This window comes from Caretta caretta, chromosome 22 (assembly GCF_965140235.1).
Source record: "Caretta caretta isolate rCarCar2 chromosome 22, rCarCar1.hap1, whole genome shotgun sequence".
Lineage (NCBI taxonomy): Eukaryota > Metazoa > Chordata > Testudines > Cheloniidae > Caretta > Caretta caretta.
This window is the reverse complement of record NC_134227.1, coordinates 16,438,459-16,453,543: the sequence shown is the minus strand read 5'-3', so window position 1 is coordinate 16,453,543 and position 15,085 is coordinate 16,438,459. Positions and strand designations below refer to the sequence as shown.

Sequence of the window (15,085 nt, the reverse complement as noted above, 5' to 3'; positions counted from 1 at the left end):
GCCTTGGATAGTGCCTTCCCCTCACAGTCCCAGCAGCTTATTCCTTGCCTTAATATGCCTCCTATATATCCGCGCACCATCCTATACCCACAAGCATCCAGGGGAGGTTGAGCTATTTACTTATCCTTCTCCCAACACTTCTGCCTCAATTTTGGACTGCTCCCCACATGTCTCTGGGGCCTACACAGGTTTTCCCAGTTCCCAAGCTACATGATTACTGAAACCAAATTGGAGCTTTGCCACAGTTTGGCATTTTTTGCATCTGGGGTGGAACCTTGTCTTCCTTGACATCAATGCGTTTTGCCATTGACTTCGGTGGAGCCAAGATTTCATGTCTGGCGTCTACAAGAGACAGAGTACTCTGAGCCAATGTTTCTGTTTCGCAGACTCATCTCTGGTTCCAACAGACTGTTGCTGTTTCATGCTAGTGCAGCCAGCTGACCACCTTGTCCCCAAAAATCTGTATTCTGCAAAGCAGGCGATCTCTCTCGGAAGACCAGGATCTTGTCTCATGAGAGTGTTTGTTCCCACCCGTGAAGCGAAGGGCAGGGGAGTGAGCGAGGAAGAGACAAGACCCATCTTCCAGGCACCTGCCGTCAGAATGAGAGCCTGAATGTTTTCCTGTTTCAACTGTGAAAGGGTTTTGTGGTGGTTCTGCGGGAGCAGGCAAGGCTGAATGGGGCTGATCCAGCTTCTCTTGAGTGCCACTGAGAAGTTCACCCTTGAGCGACTCAAACTAACCCCTCGTAGGGTACAGTGGCCTGTGACTGTCTTGTCTCAGTGGCAGGCGGTTAGGGCTTCTGGGGAAGAGATACCACTCCTCTCCGTGCAACGAGAGCTGCTTTACCGGAGATTACAGCATGCATCTGCCCGTGCAAAGGAGGAAATAGCATCCAGTAACCTGGCAACGTTCTTCCTCAGATGGACCATGTTTACCTAGGCACAAAGATAAGACTTTCCCATAGTTGTCTGGTAGACATGTGGCATTTGAGTATTAACATACCCCCCCTCCCCGCATAGTCCGCATCTTTCGCAGGCCCACCAGGGACGTAGGACAGAGCTGGAATCCATTGTTTGCCATCCTAGGCAATTTTGGGCAGCTGTTCGCATAGCTATTTTTTGTCATTGTTTAATGCACACAAAGCAATTATTAAGAAAGAGAAAAGAGATGCTACATTTCAAGCTGTGGCAACGCAAAGGCCCTGTGCTGGGTTATTGTTTCTCGCCTCCTCTCCCTCATTCTCTCTCTCCTGAATTCTACTCTCTCTGGATCGCATAAAGGAGAGGGAAGCTCCATTTAAATGCAGATTTCAGATGTTGGCCGAAAGCAATAAATAGCCCTCTGCTGTGCTGATCTGATGAGCGCTCTCAAGTCTGGTGTTGAAGGAGAGACTCTGAAGCTTGGGTATCTTTTTTTTTTTTTCAATGAGACTAAAATGGAAACACAAATGCAGCTGTTTCCCCACTGGAGTTCTACTTGACAGACCTGTAATGAGGGAGTTTGTAAATTTCTCACAGTTTACTGAATTGACAGCCTGAAGGGCTGATATTGTAACCAGCTGAGGGGAAATTCACAAAATAAGCAAACCTAACCCCAAAATTGGAATTACCGCTTTATCCGAACAATTTTAGGTTACGAGACCGATTAAATTGTGAGCAGGTAAAATCAGGTGGTAATAGCAACGCAGCGGGCCTATGATCTGTGCACGAAGTGCAGAGAAGAACAGGAAAGAGGTGTGGGAGGACTTGAGGACGATTCTCATTGCAGAGCTATTTTCTGTGGCAGAGCATTACTGCTGGTGTGTTGGAATGGGGCTCTTGGCATTTCAAAGGGGATAACACGTTTCTGAGAATTGGAACCGCCCAGGATGCTTAAATTGGCTCCAATGCTAAAGAGCTAGCTACATTAAACCGCATTCTTTTGATCATTTGTCAGGGCAGGATTGAAAACCCAGGATTCTGACAGGTTTCAGAGTAGCAGCCGTGTTAGTCTGTATTCGCAAAAAGAAAAGGAGGACTTGTGGCACCTTAGAGACGAACCAATTTATTTCAGCTCACTTCAGCTCACTTCATCGGATGCATTCGATGTACTCCTTTTCTTCCAGGATTCTGAGTTCAGTTTAAGTGCTAGCACGCATCTGGATTGAACTTAGCTGTTCTGCATTATTTGGGTTGAACTCAGGATACAACTTCAGTTTTGAGCTTACAAATCGTCTTTGGAACATACAAGGGGTTGGACATAAATACAAAAAATATGAAGTACATATTAGATGTATGAGTGGTATGCACCTTGAAAATACCTTGGCTAAATGGACCTCTTGACCCCAGAGTACTGGACTTTAGGAAGTGAAGTCCTTTCCTCAAGTCCATGCTTCCATAACATAGAATCATAGAATCATAGAATATCAGGGTTGGAAGGGACCCCAGAAGGTCATCTAGTCCAACCCCCTGCTCAAAGCAGGACCAATTCCCAGTTAAATCATCCCAGCCAGGGCTTTGTCAAGCCTGACCTTAAAAACCTCTAAGGAAGGAGATTCTACCACCTCCCTAGGTAACGCATTCCAGTGTTTCACCACCCTCTTAGTGAAAAAGTTTTTCCTAATATCCAATCTAAACCTCCCCCACTGCAACTTGAGACCATTACTCCTCGTTCTGTCATCTGCTACCATTGAGAACAGTCTAGAGCCATCCTCTTTGGAACCCCCCTTTCAGGTAGTTGAAAGCAGCTATCAAATCCCCCCTCATTCTTCTCTTCTGCAGGCTAAACAATCCCAGCTCCCTCAGCCTCTCCTCATAACTCATGTGTTCCAGACCCCTAATCATTTTTGTTGCCCTTCGCTGGACTCTCTCCAATTTATCCACATCCTTCTTGAAGTGTGGGGCCCAAAACTGGACACAGTACTCCAGATGAGGCCTCACCAATGTCGAATAGAGGGGAACGATCACGTCCCTCGATCTGCTCGCTATGCCCTACTTATACATCCCAAAATGCCATTGGCCTTCTTGGCAACAAGGGCACACTGCTGACTCATATCCAGCTTCTCGTCCACTGTCACCCCTAGGTCCTTTTCCGCAGAACTGCTGCCTAGCCATTCGGTCCCTAGTCTGTAGCTGTGCATTGGGTTCTTCCGTCCTAAGTGCAGGACCCTGCACTTATCCTTATTGAACCTCATCAGATTTCTTTTGGCCCAATCCTCCAATTTGTCTAGGTCTTTCTGTATCCTATCCCTCCCCTCCAGCGTATCTACCACTCCTCCCAGTTTAGTATCATCCGCAAATTTGCTGAGAGTGCAATCCACACCATCCTCCAGATCATTTATGAAGATATTGAACAAAACCGGCCCCAGGACCGACCCTTGGGGTACTCCACTTGATACCGGCTGCCAACTAGATATGGAGCCATTGATCACTACCCGTTGAGCCCGACAATCTAGCCAGCTTTCTACCCACCTTGTAGTGCATTCATCCAGCCCATACTTCCTTAACTTGCTGACAAGAATACTGTGGGAGACCGTGTCAAAAGCTTTGCTAAAGTCAAGAAACAATACATCCACTGCTTTCCCTTCATCCACAGAGCCAGTAATCTCATCATAAAAGGCGATTAGATTAGTCAGGCATGACCTTCCCTTGGTGAATCCATGCTGGCTGTTCCTGATCACTTTCCTCTCATGCAAGTGCTTCAGGATTGATTCCTGAACATTGCATATTCAAGACCATAACTTGGAAATAACAGTTGCTTTTGATTGATTGTTGGCTGTCAGTGTATTCCCAATGGTACGAAAGCCATCTTAAGAGATTTAACGGCACTTAATAAACTTAACTGGGAAAGGTCAACAAACAGTGTTGTTGCAGCAGTATATAAACTTTCCAGTACCATCTGTTCCCTGTTGTTGTTGTAAAATGGCACTTCATTAGATCTTGGTTGGATCATGAATTAAGTAGTGATATGTAATAAACATGCAATAGTCTCATCTCTTTGCTTACATTATAATACTGTTCACAGAGTAAAAGCACAAGGGGAGTGGATGGTTCAGAGGAATAGAATGCAGAGCTTTTAGCCTCTTGGGCACTGGTTAAATCTAAGGCAGCAGGAGATGAAATTAATTGCTGTCTGAAAATTGGCTGGTGGTCTTTATAGGGTGAGTTGGTCAGTCTCAGCGCGGCTCCAAGCGGACAGCTCTCCGTGTCACAAAAACAACCCAGACTGTTGGAACTAACTGGTCCTCATGTTGGCAGGGTCAGCAGAACAGACAGGGGTTGACCGAATCAGGGAGAATGAACGCTTCTCTTTTTCCTAGAGGAATTTCTTCAAGAGTAGGGGAGAGAAGTTGGAGGAGGGTGGTGCTCTTGCTCCTGTGCTATGGTTAGTGTGAAAACACTACAGTAAAACCTCTCACATTGAGTGTTTTCAGGCTTCAGAGTAGCAGCCGTGTTAGTCTGTATTCGCAAAAAGAAAAGGAGTACTTGTGGCACCTTAGAGATGAACAAATTTATTTGAGCATAAGCTTTCGTGAGCTACAGCTCACTTCATCGGATGCATTCAGTAGTTTCCCCTCTGTTTAAAACGAATCCTCTGTGTGTTCGTGGGATCAGGGTCTTATACCCTGGAATAATCACTCAAGGGCTGTAGTAGAAGCCACCATCTCTTGGGAGATTGCTAGAAACACTAGAAAACATGCTGTAGAAACACTCTTTGTTGGTGGACAGCTTGCATCAGGGGTTTGCAGACATTTGCAGCAGTGTACATTCAACTCTTAATCTAGACATGTATTTGGTGGACACATCCCCTCCCATTCATCCCCCTGACAATGAGAGCAATCACTCACACGGAAAGGTAGGTGAGGAACGTACTGACTGTATTTTTAGCTGTTGTTCTCGTGCACTTTAGCAGCTGGATAAAAGGAGGAGGAGGAATATGATCAGCCATCTCTCTAACGACCAGGTGAGCTAATAGATGAAGTGTTTATGGCCCAATTTGCAAGAGTTCACTAATTTGGGGGGCCCTGTTTAAGATTAGAGATGGTTGAAAATTTACTGTTGGAAAAAACTTTTTCAAGAGAAGATGTGCTGGGGGGTGGGGTGTGTTGTAAATTTCTGCCAAACCTCTTTTTTTAATGGAATTTTTTTGGAAGGTGGGGGGAACTGCTGCGGGGGGGGGGGAACGAAAACCAAAACTATATTTTTGGCAGCTGAAATGTGAACAATTGACCCAACCGTTTTATAGGTTTCAGATTAAATGTTTCAGGGTTTGGCAAATCTGGGGGGGGGGTTATGCAAACCCTAAAAAGTTTTCAGAAGAGTTTAAATTAAAACTTTATCCATCTTCAAAATTTCCCGCAAGAACCAAAACCGTTTCCTGACCAGCTCTGCTTGAGATACTTTGGGGCTTATTTGCAGAAGCCCTGAGCAGCTACAGCTCCTACTGACTCCAATAGAAACGGGTGCTGCTAAGTAGCACTGAAATCCCAAATGGTTTTAAGTCAAGCCCACAAACAAGTGGCCACTTCTGAAGGTTGCCCATGATTCTATAACAGGAAAGCCCTGAAAGGTCTAAGGAGGAGATATTTATTATGACTGGGGGAGAAGCAGTGAAGCCATTCTGTGGCTAATGAAGTTCAAAGTATTGGTGTAAATTTTTCAGGATTAAGATTTACTTGATGCATCTCTCCATATTTTATAGACGGGACTAGATGAAAGTGAATTTAAATAAGGACTTTAGTCTGCATTTAATGATGCTGCTATTAGACTAGATTTGGCAATGTGTCCCCAGACATAAAGTTTTAAAATCAACCTTTTAAAATATTAAATTAATCTTTTGGTCTGCTATATGGAATGATAAATAAAGCTCAGTTCATCCTCATTACCGAGTCAGATTCATGGGCTGGCTTAATATTTGGTACAAATGTATTAGTCTCACAGTAAGCATGCGGATGTGCAAAAACTAGAGACACAAAATTACAAGCCCTGCAGGGAATTAGGAATCTGCCACAGATATTTGAAGGAACTGGCAACTTTGTATAGGTGCCCCTTCTGCCTTCTGGAATCAGAACTGCTTATCTGTGTGTCCTAGTTCCTTTAGCTCAAGGAGCTAGGATCTTGTGCTTTTGGAGAAAGAGGAACTGAGTTCTTTCCCCACTGCTGCAATGAAGATCTAAGTGGAGCATAATTTGAAGTATAGTGAACATAAGAAGGGCCATATTGGGTCAGACCAAAGGTCCATCTAGCCCAGTATCCTGTCCGCCGACAGTGGCCAATGCCAGGTGCCCCAGAGGGAGTGAACCTAACAGATAATGATCAAGTGATCTCTCTCCTGCCATCCTGATAGCTGTCAAGTGAGATGATCCAAGTTCTTTCCCTGTTCCCCACCTGAAGTTACAGGAAACCAGACTGTTCAGTATACCATTCCAGGTGAAGTCCTAGATGACCGACCATGTTTGCTGGAGCTTCGTAGACCACTGTCTACTTTGGTTGCTAGGTTTAGTCATGGTGTGCTGAGAGTTATTGCAGTAAGTAGAATTGGGATTGATTTGACTCCTTAAACAGAGAGGCGATTCTGACGACCAGCTTTAGTGACTGGGGACATAATGAGCCGTAATATTTTTTCCCATCAACCCCAGATCTAGTAGGATGATGGAATCTAGGAGGTACCTGATACCCACTCTCTATTCCTGCTGTCAGAGGGGGATAAGAGATGTTGGCAGTCTCTGCAGACTGGGGTCCTAGGAAGGTGCTTATGTTCCCTGTGCTTAAGGCTGGCTCTGACTTTCTGCAATTTGCTGTGTGCTGGTGGGCCATTTTCTTTCCTCTCACACATGTGTTCTCAATGCAAGGTGCAAAGTTCAAGTGCATTCAGATTGAGATTTTATGGAAATAGGAGCAAGCCACAAAGTTCAGATCTCAGCTTCTGAGGTCTTGGGATCTGGAGGTACAGTGGTTGATTTGGGCCTTCTCTATGCTGTAGTGATGGAAGAAGGGGAGTGAAAGGAAGCCAAGAAAAAGTAAGTTGACCATTGGCTTTTTGGGGTGCTTTCCCTCACTCGCACACTCCTGGATGTTTTATCATTTAAAATAGCCATTAACAACTTTCAAAAATCCTGTAGTCAGAGTTCCTGGCCTTAGAAGAAAGTGCAACCTCCTCCAGTCACATAGCGAGATAAAGATTGACTGCACATGCTTTGCAGATAACGATGGTGCTTGTATGTAAGCAGAGCAGAAGAACTGGTGTTGCCTGAAGGACTGAATACTCGCCAAGACATCTGTACAGGGAGATCCATCTTACAAGAATAGCTGCCACGTGTTTCCTTACTGGAAGCTGGATGGATTTAACGCCCTGAAAACTGGAGCAAAACGAGACGAGAAGGTCCCTTAGTGGATCTATCTATCCCCCTCCCCCCACCCATCTGTCTTTCATCTGTCCCCATACACACCCATCTGTCTGTCTCACTGATACACATTCCCGTCGTATCCAAGTACCTATAGTATGGACAATACAAAGTGCAGACCCCAATGCGTGCATCTACTCAATGAACTGATTTAATTTCTAACCAGTCTCTGTAATGTTTTCTTTCTTTCTCATTCATTCCCGGTACAAACTATAACACGGCCAGGCAAATTTCTCAGGTGACCTAAAAAAATAAACAAATGGAACTGACTGGAAATCTCAACATGTCATGTCCCTTTTATACTCTGCTCCTTGTACTTCAAGCTAAGTGCTGGCCCTGAATGACTGACGGCTTTACAGCTGCCATTGCAAGGTCTGACTTGTCTTCCACTAGCCCGTGTCATATAGAAGCCCAGCTACCAAGCCGACATTTGACACGACATGTTGTTTTATTGTAAACGCCAGACGGGAGGGGAAGTGGATGTGGGGGGTGGGAAAACCTGGTAATGCAAAGATGATTCTGCTTGTCAGCTGCCCAAACACTCCAGAAACACATCCTTAATAGCCCCGATGATGCAGCCACTTCGCTTGTTTTAAAATCACAACAAGCTTTCGCTGCGGGTGAAATGTGCCAGATTGGAGCGCTTCTCATTAGAGGCGACCAGATCACTGTGAACTTTATTTATCTATCTATCTATCTATTTATTTCTCACCAGCTTGCCTGGTGCAGCATTGGCTGGCTCTCATTCTGGGGCTCTCAAACTGACCTCGGGACACTCCTGAATAACTGAGCGGGAGGAGGGAGGTGCGCAATATCCGGCTTATTTCTCTCACCTGCTTTCCATCCATGGGTGTGCCTCGCCTTTCATTGCAGTGGAAGTTTTATCCCTTAATGGAGGGGAAGGAGGGGGCTCGCTGCCTTTTAGAGCCATGGCCTGAAGCTGGAGCTCTGTGAAATGAAACCCCAAATCCCAGGGGCCCAGTTGGGGTTTCCTTATAAACTCTCAGCGTAGGCCAGGTTGGTCAAAATGTTTCCTCAGGTTTCCAAGCCTTTGGAATGAACCTGGGTGACAGTGGTATAGGTCTGGGTTGTGGCTGTGGGGGCTAGGTGGGGTGGGGTACAGCTGAGGAACACGGGAGTGCCGGCATTATGCCTTCTATAGATTGAAATTTCATGGAGAGGAGCTCAGAAGCGGTGCAGCTACCTCCTGCATGGGTCTCCTTGTACGCCCAGGCCAACCACAATTTGATCCTTGTGTGTTTATCCCAGAATCATGTCTAGTTCTCAGCCCCTCAGGGGGTCTCAGCCTGAAACATCTGGCGAATGGGGCATCAGGAGGAAACTTTCCCGGGGGGCAGGTTATTCCATAACTGCCTGCCACAGGATTTTTGCACCTTCCCTTTAAACAGTTGGTGCAGACCCCTGGAGACAGAATAGTGGGCTAGATGGATCATGGGTTCGATCTAGTATTACAGTTCTTGTGACTGATGACAGAGATACCATCACCTGGCTCAAATGGCAGCTTCTTGGGATGACTTTGTGATCTTTTGGTCCCAGCTGGGAGTTTCTCTTTTTGCCTAGCCCACTGGTTTTCAACCTTTTTGCGGACCCCTAAACATTCTTGAATGGAGGTGCAAACCCCTTTAGAAATCCGAGACATAGTCTGTGGACCCCCCCAAGGATCTGCAGACCACAGGTTGAAAACCGCTGGCCCTCGCCGACATCTTCCTTTAACTTCCCATATGCCCTCTGCGTGTCGGCTCTCTTGCTTTCTCCCTCCGCTGTTAGAGCAGCACTGCGCTTCAGGTTACAGCCAATTTGCTTGATTTCATCTGTCAGTTCTTTCGCCAAAAAAAGCTGCAGAAAAGTGATGCATTTCAAAGCTTGAACGAGGCCCCCAATTGCTGTAGCTAGTGTTTTGTGTGTGTGTGAGAGAGAGATTTACACCCACATAACTCTGTTTTGGTGGATGTGATGCTGTTATAAAACCAGTGTGAGGGAGATAAGCATCGGGCCCTTTCTTATTCACATACCGAAAAACGATGCTCTCTCCCCAGCTAAGATTTAATAGCTAAGCCCTGCATGAGCTCTGTTATTAACAAGACTCAGAAAACGCTACTGCAGAAATTTTACTAACACACTGTGAAGTATTTAGATTAATGCTGCTAAACGCCAATCTATTTTTACCTTCTAGAAACAAACAAACACAAAGTGCACGATGATCTCCCCCGCGTAGGATGGATTTGAATAGGCAGATGGTTTTACACTGCGCCTTGATGGACAGCAAATTTGGGCCCAGGAGATAAGATCAAGAATCAAGTGCCGTCTGTTGAAAAATATTTCTCCCATCACTCCCACCCGGGCCCACTTGCTTCCGGAAATATCCAGATTGTGAGAGCTGATTTGCTGGTGTTCGCACAGCATAGAGACTTTGTTAAATGAACGAACAAAGTCCATTGTGTGCGTGGGTTTGTGTGTGTGAGAGAATGTCATAAATCTCAGCAAATCATAATTGTTCTGGTCATTAATACAAATCTTGGACCTGCCCCTGCCCATGGATCCAAGTACACAACACGCTACTGTATGCTTTGTACTAGGGTAGCATCTTGGGCTCTCAGTCAAGGAGGAGGGTCCTACGGTGCTAGGCACTGCACAGACAGGTAACAAAGCTCGACTTCTGAGAGCTCACAATGTACGTGTGAGAGGGGACGAAACAGTCAGAGAGGGTGAGGGTGGGTGAGGTGACGGTAAAACAAACAGAGCTTAGCGGAAATGCACGTAGCTCACCCTATGCCTATGCAAGGCCTGATGACAGTACAAGACTTTAGCAGGTCTGTGCCTGGTGCAGGTTTCAGTTTGCCTGGATCCAGCTGCAAGATTGGGGCCTTATTTATTGATATAATTATCTAGGTGGTTCATGCGCTATTGAAAACCAGCTTTGCAAACTGGCCAGTAAAATTTGCCAGGATAGTCGGACCGATTTCCGTTGCTGACCTTTCACCTTGTTTCCTAGCTGCCATTTTGGATGACCCGATGGAGTGCAGCAGAGGGGAGAGGCTGTCTATTACTCTAGCGAAGAACCGTATTAACCGTGCACCAGAGCGAGCGGGGAAAGCCAAAGTGGAGGTGGACATTTTTGAGCTGCTGAGAGACAGCGAATATGAGACAGCTGAAACCAGTACGTACATCGCAATGTCACCATTCCTTTCTTTGCCTGTGTGTCTCTAAGTGCCTCTCTTACAAGGAGAGGCTGAGAGAACTGGGGTTATTTAGTCTGCAGAAGAGAAAAGTGAGGGGGCATTTGATAGCAGCCTTCCACTACCTGAAGGGGGATTCCAAAGAGGATGGAACTCGGCTGTTCTCAGTGGTGGCAGATGACAGAACAAGGAGTAATGGTCTCAAGTTGCAGTGTGGGAGGTCAAGGTTGGATATTAGGAAACACTATTTCACTAGGAGGGGGGTGAAGCAGTGGAATGGGTTACCTAGGGAGGTGGTGGAATCTCCTTCCTTAGAGGTTTTTAAGGCCCGGCTTGACAAAGCCTTGGCTGGGATGATTTAGTTGGGGATTGGTCCTGCTTTGAGCAGGGGGTTGGACTAGATGACCTCCTGAGGTCCCTTCCAACCCTGATATTCTATGATTCTCTACAACAGCATTGCAGGTGTCCAGTGGGTGGGTTCTGCAGAAGTTTCCTACGGAGTGTGATGCCCAGTTTGGCGAATAGTCTCATTATAATCTAGTGGGGCCGCTCACTGTAGTAAACACTACTCTGCCACGAGCACTGGGAAGATCAAAACCCCATGTTCGGACACTGAATGGCTCTCTAGCTTTGATAGTGTCTTAAAGGCACAGGTTTGTCACAGCTCCCCGAGTGAAGTAGGGCATAGGAGCAGGGTAGTCTTCCTTTTTAAAGGTTTCAGAGTAACAGCCGTGTTAGTCTGTATTCGCAAAAAGAAAAGGAGTACTTGTGGCACCTTAGAGACCAACCAATTTATTTGAGCATGAGCTTTTTCGTGCATCCGATGAAGTGAGCTGTAGCTCACGAAAGCTTATGGTCAAATAAATTGGTTAGTCTCTAAGGTGCCACAAGTCCTCCTTTTCTTTTTCCTTTTTAAAAGTTGGTCTGCCCTCTAGTGGTGCTCACAAGCTATTTAAAGGGGTATTACCCTTTCCTCAGACACCTCATCATCATGCTGCTAAAGTGTCATGGCCTGCCACGTTGCTCCGTATATGAGGGGATGTCTACACATACCACACCGCCACTGCAGCGTGTCTGGTAAAGGTGCTCTATGCCAGTGGGCGAGAGCTCTCCCATCCGCATAATAAAACCACCTCCGTGAAGAGAAGAAGCTGTGCTGGGTCATAGTGCTGTGCACAAGAGCGCTTATGTCGGTGTGACTTATGTCGCTCAGAGGGGCAGTTTATTCACACCCCTGAGCTACATGCGTGAGGCCAGCATAGGCTGTGGTGTAGATGTAGCCTGAAATTCACATGCCTACAAAATTTCCACTGCAGAACTCTCTAACAGGGCAGGTCTACACTGGAAAATTAGATCAACCCAGCTACATCACTCAGGAGGGTGAAAAATCCACACCCCTGAAGGACGTAGTTCAGCCCACTGAACTCCCCACTGTAGGCAGTTCTAGGTGGATGGACCTAGCGACAGCTTCTCAGGGAGGTGGATTAACAGGGGATTGGTCCTGGTTTGAGCAGGGGGTTGGACTAGATGACCTCCTGAGGTCCCTTCTAACCCTGATATTCTATGATTCTACAGCGATGGGTTGCTGTAATGAGCATCTACACTGAAGCTGTGCCACTGTAGCGTTTTAAGTGTGGACATAATCTACTTAAGGCATGTCTAGGCTTGGAAAAGAAATAGGGTTTTACAACGTGTTAGCTAAAATTTCTCAGTTGACACATTCTTAAACTCAACTTAGTGCTTGGTATCACGCAGAGACAAACATGGTAGCTGGTCCAGCATCTTAAGACACCAATGTATTTGTTTACACTAGGTGCTAAGTAATTTTTTTAAACTGTGGTATGTTGTGTGTTAAAACTCTTGAGCTGTTTTCCTAGAGGAAATTTACACCCTATATTGCTGTCAGCTTCCCTAATATAGATTAATCTCTGTCTAGATGTGCCCTGAAGGTTTGTGGCTTTAGATACCAGCTTTTCACAACCCCATCCAAGACTTAAAAGCTGGCTTTATTTTTATTTTTTTTAACACTGAAGAGTGTTAAGTCAGATGTCACCTAAGTCCTTTGGTTATTTGTGGTCCTCCCATCTCCTCCCAGCCCTGCCAAAATTCCCCAAACCTATAGTGACTGCCCCTTCCAGAAACATCCTCTGGAATTCAATAGTGTATGATTACCTTCCAATAGATTTTTTTTTTAAGTTTAACCCATAGAATCATTGAAATGCATGGCTGGAAGAGACATCAAGAAGTCATCTAGTGCAGACCACAACAATGAGGCAGAATTAAATATACCTAAACTACCTGTCATAAATATAAAGGGAAGGGTAAACACCTTTAGAATCCCTCCTGGCCAGAGGAAAAACCCTTTCACCTGTAAAGGGTTAAGAAGCTAGGATAACCTCGCTGGCATCTGACCACAATGACCAATGAGGAAACAAGATACTTTCAAAGCTGGAAGGGGGGAGAAAAAAAGGGTCTGGGTCTGTCTGTGTGATGCTTTGACCAGGGACAGAACAGGAATGGAGTCTTAGAACTTAGTAAGTAATCTAGCTAGATATGCATTAGATTCTGTTTTCTTTAAGTGGCTGAGAAAATAAGCTGTGCTGAATGGAATGGATATTCCTGTTTTTGTGTCTTTTTGTAACTTAAGGTTTTGCCTAAAGGGATTCTCTATGTTTTGAATCTAATTACCCTGTAAGGTATTTACCATCCTGATTTTACAGAGGTGATTCTTTTTACTTTTTCCTCTATTAAAATTCTTCTTTTAAGAAACTGAATATTTTTCATTGTTCTTAAGATCCAAGGGTTTGGGTCTGTGGTCACCTATGCAAATTGAGGATTTTTATCAAACCTTCCCCAGAAAAAAAGGGGGTAAGATTTGTGAGGATTCTGGGGGGAAAGACGTTTCCAAACGAACTCTTTCTCAGTAACCGGTGTTAGACGTTTGGTGGTGGCAGCGAAAGTCCAAGGGCAAAAGGTAAAATAGTTTGTACCTTGGGGAAGTTTTGACCTAAGCTGGTAAAAGTAAACTTAGGAGGTTTTCATGCAGGTCCCCACATCTGTATCCTAGCTTTCAGGGTGGGGAAGGAACCGTGACACCATCCCTGACAGGTATTTGTCTAATCTGTTCTTAAAAACCTCCAATGACAGGGGTTCCGCAACCTCCCTAGGTAACCCGTTCCAGTGCTTACTTATCCTTAGAGGTAGACAGATTTTCCTAATATCTAACCTAAATCTCCTTTGCTGCAAAATAAGCCAATTACTTTATGTCCAACTCTCAGTGGACATGGAGAACAATTGATCACTGTCCTTGTTATAAAACAACCTTCCCTCCCACGCCCTCCCCGCAGTCTTCTCTTTTCGAGCATAGTATAGCAAGGCTGTAATTCTCCTCTACCAGTTGGTTTTAAAAGCCCATAGAAAGTATGTGAAATTACATAGAGACACAAGATGAGTGAGGTAATATCTTTTATTAGACCAACTTCTGTTGGTGAGAAAGAGAAGTTTTCAAGCTATGCAGAGCTCCTTGTCAGCTCAAAAGTTTGTTTCTTTCACCAGCAGAAGTTGATCCAATAAAAGATATTATCTCACCCACCTTGTCTCTCCAGTATCCTGGGACCCACATGGCTACAGCAACACTGCAAACATTAAATTATGTAGGTTTTTAGAGCAATTTCTATGCAATCCTATTCAATGACTGTAAAACCCTATTCGTTTCATCTCTGTTTAGTTCTGTAGGGCTTTCCCATAAGGGTGAGACTGTAGGATGTTAAAAGTGGGCATTGGCTGGACATCTTCAGTAACTACTTTTCATAACCTTCGGCCTTGATTCCTGCATGGTACGGAGACCCCTCCGTGGCCAGATGGTTTAATGGGAATTCTGATGCTCATCACTGTACATGTGACATCAAGAGTCTGCTCCTTGATTCCCCAAACAGGCACCTATGTTGTTCATGGAGTCGTTTCTCTGCATTGGGTAAATACCGTACAGGTCAGGAAATACTTGCATTTCTATTGGTACATCTGAGCCCATCACCCATGAGACAGGTAGGCTAAAAACTTCAGGGCATATTTACATTACAGCCACTACAGTGGCACAGCTAGGGGCTGCAGCAGCAATTGCTCTAGTGTCATAGACACTTCCTAGGTCAACAGAAGGGCTTTTTCCATCTATGCAGATAATCCATCCCCTCAAGGTGGGTGGAAGAATTCTTCTGTTGACCTAGTCACATCCACACTGCAGGGTTAGGTCAGCCTAAGTACAGTACTCACTGTGTGAATTTTTTCACAGACCTGGGCGACGTAGCTAGGTTAATCTAATTTTTAAGCATAGACCCGGCCTCGCATACGGCATCTGAGAGACCATTTGAAGCAGTAATCCTCTGCCTCTGCCTGTTGATCACTTTAGGATCCTGCATATAATCCTTTTTCTGGTCCTCATGTCTGATGAGTGTCATGCTCATTCTGTTTTATTCCCCCTATCCCCAGGCAGAGCTAGTAAGTAGAGCA

The 15,085-nt window shown here is 45.3% G+C and overlaps 1 protein-coding gene across 1 annotated transcript in view; it reads left to right on the top strand.

The window, feature by feature from the left end:
* GRIK4 (glutamate ionotropic receptor kainate type subunit 4) overlaps positions 1 to 15,085 on the top strand; it is a 304,635-nt gene that overhangs the window by 169,447 nt on the left and 120,103 nt on the right. Inside the window, 1 exon segment of the mRNA XM_048827667.2 lies at positions 10,396 to 10,560. Coding sequence (XP_048683624.1) covers positions 10,396 to 10,560 — 165 coding nt within the window.